This window comes from Anabrus simplex, chromosome 3 (genome assembly GCF_040414725.1).
Source record: "Anabrus simplex isolate iqAnaSimp1 chromosome 3, ASM4041472v1, whole genome shotgun sequence".
Taxonomy (NCBI): Eukaryota; Metazoa; Arthropoda; class Insecta; order Orthoptera; family Tettigoniidae; genus Anabrus; species Anabrus simplex.
In genome coordinates, this window is record NC_090267.1 from 194,573,710 (window position 1) to 194,579,709 (window position 6,000).

Here is a 6,000-nt window from a genome sequence, read left to right on the forward strand (position 1 = left end):
ATGTAACTTTAAAGCTTTTCATTCTGTCAGACACTAATTGTAACACCTGTAATACTATAACATTCCTATAAAAAACACTATTAAACAGGGAATGACATGTTTTGTTCTTGAAAGATTCTATCAGTCACTCTTTTCAAAAAAATTGATGAACATTTTTTAGAAATGTAGAAACATTTATGTTTAAATCTGTTTATACCCTTTAAAACTTGAAAGTTAGAACTTAATGAAGTGCCCCAGTAGTACGTCCTCTCTCCTTGCTAGTCCAACAAAGAGTGCAAGGTGGTGGAATGCCTCTTCATTGGAGTGAGGCCAGCTGACCAACCTGTCAGCAACTTTTCATTACTGCTCTGTTGATGTTAACAGCCACTTTTAATTTAACTTCTATCTTTATTATTAATGTTATGAGTATAATTATATTTATATTGTTTTGGAAATTATATAGGGGTTGTTTAATGAGCATTTATTGGTAATTTTCTGTTATCTCATTTTCCGGTGCCATCGAAGCCATTCGTGGAAGTGTATTTGTAGTTGTATTATTATTATTATTATTATTATTATTATTATTATTATTATTATTATTATTATTATTATTTTATATTAGGGAGTAAATATATGAGTTAATTTGTGATGAAATGAAAGTATGGAATTGAATTGAGTTGAATAACCTAATAAAACGTCTTAAGTGGCTAAGGCGCTGCATAAATTCAGAGAATTTACTACGGACAAGAATATCCTAACCCACATCCCAGTACGGCCATGACTTCCACGTTTCTTTGAATTTCTTTGCTCACTGTCGGAAGCAGAATTTAACTGCTTCAATGAAGGCCAGTGCAATTTGGCTGAAAGCTCGGCTTCTTTAAACAAACAGTGACTTTAATCCAGTAATCATTTATTTATTTACATTAATACTATGAGCCACGAAAACCTAGTTCATTACTTAGTGTGAAACATTGTTCATAAATAAGTAGTGCTACTAGTGGGGAATTGTTTGAAATGCGTGTGGTCCATGAGGTTTGTTTGTTTAATGAGCATTTAATGGGCTGGCTAGTTGACCGGTTTACGGTAAGCAGGTTCGGGACATAGAAAGAGAATGGGTGCATACAGGGTCGCTGTTGAATGCTGTTGTAAAAATGGCAAGGAAATACCTAGGAACACCTGGGGGTAAAAGTGGAAAAAGGTGAACATTGTGATGGAATGATGAGGTTTGTAAAAGGAGGGTGCTTCAGAAATGACTCCCAACAAGAATTGATGTAGGTAGGGAAGAAACTGAGCAAAGCAAATAATTGTAGAGTCCAAGAAGGAATAGTGGGAGGATTTTGGAAATAGGGGAACATTTCTGGACTGTAATATAGATTCTGAAAAAAGGAGGAAAAAGGGAAGTGAATATTATTTTGGGCCAATCAGCGAATCACTTTATAGTTGGAAGAAATAATTATAAATTTTCTCAGTATTCAAAGAAATCTTCCTGCTGCAACCACGTCATCACCTCATACAGGAAATTCGAGGGAATGGCTCTTTACGTTGCATGCTTATCGGACTAGCAGTCAGTATATCAACCAACAGATTTGATAATCAGCCAGGACTTGTGGGCGATTTATTAACCATAACTTTACTTCTTGAAACGGACGAGCAATCGATGTATGAACCGTGCAGTTCACCGTGAATTTGGGCTTATCCAGACGTGAACCGGACCTACTCATCACAGCAGACGAAGTACAAGTGCTGTACGTCTTTTTCATTTAATTGAATTATGTGTTTGTGCCTCGTGAAGTGCCATATGTACTCTCTTCATTTCTGCAAATGGAAATGTGTGTGTCTCTCTCTCTCTCTCTCTCTCTCTCTCTCTCTCTCTCTCTGTGCAACAAATGATTTGTTTCCTGACGATGACCTTGAGGGATATACTTCCGTATTACTTACTCAATTCCACATCTAACGGCTGACTCGGAAATTTTCACTTTCGTATGACCCCATACTATACATAACTAATATTCTGATGTAAATTGTCCCAGCATTTGTAATCTCTTCTAACCATTATTATCTATATAAATAAATTATGTAAAAAAGTTACTATCTGTGGTTTCCCCATTCCTTACGGAATAATCCATTTTTAATTGAAAGTTGTTAATCCAGAATCTCTCATTTCTATGGAAATTGTAGTAAAGAGGTGTAGATTATATTGTCTTTAGGGATGTAAATTCCATCCAGATGAGCGCACAGAGTTTTCTGATACTCCGTCAGGCAGCTGGCTGTAATAATAATAATCATCATCATCATGACCATCTCTAGTTGCCTGGGTGTGGTGTACGAGCCCACTCCATCTTTGTCCATGAACTACTATTCTCTCATAATCTTCTCCCAATCTTGTCCTCTCTCCTTGGCATCTTTCTTCACCAGATCTGTCCATTTGCCTCTGGGTCTGCCCACTCATCTTTTTCCTTTTACTTCTCTTTCATATTCTCTTCTTGCAGTCCTGCTTGCACTCATCCTTCTTAGATAAAGTTAGAATTCAAGAGGACAAATTGGGGCAAATATTCGTTTATAGAAAGGGGAGTTAGGGATTGGAATAACTTACCAAGGGAGATGTTCAATAAATTTCCAATTCCTTTGCAATCATTTAAGAAAAGGCTAGGAAAACAACAGATAGGGAATCTGCCACCTGGGTGACTGCCCTGAATGCAGATCAGTAGTGATTGATTGATTGATTGATTGATTGATTGATTGATTGATTGATTGATTGATTGATTGATTGATTGATTGGTGGCCAAACCACTTCAGTCTTGCTTTCTGATACTCTGTAGTAGGGAGTCTCCTATTCCCACCTCCTCTCAGACTTTTTCATTTCTGAATTTGTCCTTCCTGGTCTTCTGTATCATGGTGCGTAGGAACTTCATTTCTGCAGCTTGGAGTTTTGAGTTGTTTTGTCTCGTTAACGTGGAAGTTTCCAAGCTATACGTGAGGTTGTGTATATAATATTATTTACATAATGTCATCTTTGCTTTTAATGATACTTGTTTATTCCACAGCAGTTGTCTTACTTGGTGGTAAAATTGAGTTGCCTTGCTAATTCGACTGTCCACCTCATACTTCGTAAGGTTGTCTTTTGATACTATACCACCCAAGTACTTAAATGTTGGAACACTTTAATAGAACACATAATTAAGCATGATAAAGATTAAACATAATCTAACATTTCATGTCGTCCTCTCGTACCATTCCTCCAAATGTTTAATGATCGTTTAAATCCTTGTCATAATAATGTATATTCAGTCAGTCACTATCAATTCCCATTTTCCAATTACTGCCAGATATGGTTCCTCTTCATTTTCTTTTATCAACCCACCATTCCCCATGTAACACTGTGTTCCAGTCCTGTCCTGGACTAAGTCCATCCATCTCAGTCTTGGTTGCCTTGGCCTCCCTTCTTCCTTCATTTGCATTTCTGTCATCTGTTGTATTCTTTCATCACTCATCCTTTTAACGTGTCCAAACCAGCCTACTTTTATTTATTTTATCACTTACCTTTTCCACTGTCATTTTTTTCTGTATATCCTCGCTTTGTTTTTCGTAGTTTTCTACGCTATACTCCTCAAGAATTTCATTCCAGCTGCCTGTATTTGGCTCTCATCTCTCTTTATCGTCAACCACGTTTCTGCTCCATGTGTTGTTGTGGGCATATAATGCATCTTATACTGTACATAGTTTCTTTTGCTTTCATTGAATTTTTTTAATCCCATAAGTTTCGTACACTGTGATAGAAACACCCTCCAGCTTGAAGCCTTTTACAAATCTTGGCATCCAGTCTTGCATTCTACATTAGCTCATTTCCCAAGTACTTTAAAATCTCCACAGATTCCAGATCATTTCCCCCAAGTTTAAGAGCTGTAATGATTGTAGGAGTCTAAAATTTTGTAGATATGCTAGCTAAGCAATGTGCTCGTGAATTATGTCACAAAAATTATTAATTCCAAGTATTGCCACAAGGCAAAAAACCGGAGCTGTAAGCAGTGGTAGGGTCACAGAAAAGATCAAACATATGATAACGCTGGCTCTGGCATGTTTATTAGGATTTACGGTTACATACTTTGTTCAATATGGCCTCCCAACTCAACAAAATGCTACATCCATAACACGGCATGGTCGACAGTTGCTTGCAGCATATTGGGTGAAATCAGAGCAACATGTCCTTGTATGCTAGCCTTTAGATCAACTAGAGACTGGATATGTCCCTGATAAAATGATTCTTCAAATATCCCCACAACCAGAAGTCACTTGGTGGGGATCTTGAAGGCCATGCGTCTTGAAAATGCCTGAAGATGATGTGGTCGTTACTGAAGTTTTCTCACAGCAAATCATTCACCTTGTAAGCGACATGTAGCGTTGCCCCATTCTTGCATGAAAATAACTGTGGTTACAGTTGCGTTCTTGCAAAGCTGGAATTACGAGTTGCATAAGGAGATCCCTGTAATGTGCGGATGTCACTGTATACCTAAAGCGTTACCCAATCTTGCACGAAAATAACTGTGTGGTCACGTGACGTCAGACTTATGGAATATTGCACGTTCTGACTGCTTAGTGTGCCATATTTTTTCCTGGTGGCAAGACTTGGAGCTAATATTGTTTGAGGCTTAATTCGTGAACACATTGCTTAGTTAGTATCTCTACGAAATTTCAGACTTCTACGATCATTGTAGCCCCTGTGCTGTGCTGCACTAAACACCATCAGTTTAATTGTGGACACCTGGTATTTCGGTTGTTATGATCTTGTAAATCACTTGTAAATAAAATTTATTCCTCTCTCTGCATATTTTGACATCTACTGTTATTAAATCTAAAGCCTACCCGGCGTTCTGCAGGTTTATTATTAAATACCGTACCTCACAACCTTTTAATTTTAAGACTTCAATGTAACTTTTATTTCATGTCTGTGAGATTGCAAAACAATGAAGCATTAGCTATAGTAGAGTTGAGACGTCAAGGAAAATGTATAGGCCTATTTAGATGGCAGAGCCCTCTTCAGTAATCCTACAACTGTATTAACCTTTTTATGGATCTCTTTGAATAATTGTTGTGTTATTATATGTTATGTAAAATTCGCATTCTATATAGTTGTGATATATTACAGATACTGGCTCTGGCTTTGGAAGGCCGCTCCCGTAGAGGTAGTCGTCGGCGCCCGAACACTGCAGGGTACCGTAAATTGGACAGTAATCTTGAAGAAGCTGTGACATCCCAGTGTAGTAGTGCTTCAGTCACACATGTTATTTATTAACCATTACTTTCATAAATTATACAGTATTTCATCATTTGTGTATATTTCTTTTTAGTAAGGTGTATAGTGATAAGTTTGTTGCAATTTGGAGTTACTCAAGAGTTGGATGTGTTGTCTGAGATTTGCCAAGTGTTGCCAGGGAGATATGACTGGAGTGTGTTTTGAAAATAAAGATATACCAGAGATTTTGTATTGATTTATGAACACTACCTCTTTTATCAGTAATTATAAAGAGCTTTAGTTGAAAAATAAGATCTTCCAGTACTCCTCCAGACTTTAAATTTTCAGAGTGGAATAAGGTTCCATCTTTGTTTTCTTATTACAGCAGCAAGATCATTAAAAAAAAAAAAACCTTTATTGCCTGTCTGGCAGTAATGAAAGTTTTACCTGAAACAGCATATCTAAAGTTTAACTTCTGGCAATTATTTACCAAGGGCACCTGCAGGATATAGTCTCCACGATGAGGCAGGATTGTTCGAAAGAAGAATCATGGAAATGGGAGGAAATAGACAAATAAAAATACAGCCAGATTTGTCAATTAAGGTAATGTTCTATTGTGCCTCTCTTGTTTACTCACTAATAAGAGTCAACCTGAGTTCCACCATTCAGTAAATAGTATGGATAACACAACATATTAAGAGGTAGGTAAGGAAGATAAAGGCATATCTGTACACCATGTTATATGATATGATCTCTTGTGCTATGCATGCAGGAGTGTAACATAATAAACT

The 6,000-nt window shown here is 37.0% G+C and overlaps 1 protein-coding gene across 1 annotated transcript in view; it reads left to right on the top strand.

The window, feature by feature from the left end:
- The window catches only part of LOC136866140 (trans-Golgi network integral membrane protein 2), an 85,637-nt gene extending 80,183 nt beyond the window's left edge, over nucleotides 1–5,454 (top strand). Inside the window, exon 5 of the mRNA XM_067142841.2 lies at nucleotides 5,123–5,454. Within this exon, the coding sequence (XP_066998942.2) occupies nucleotides 5,123–5,269 (147 nt within the window). The 3' untranslated portion in view covers nucleotides 5,270–5,454. The remainder of the gene's footprint in view (nucleotides 1–5,122) is intronic.
- The last annotated feature ends 546 nt before the right edge of the window (nucleotides 5,455–6,000 follow it).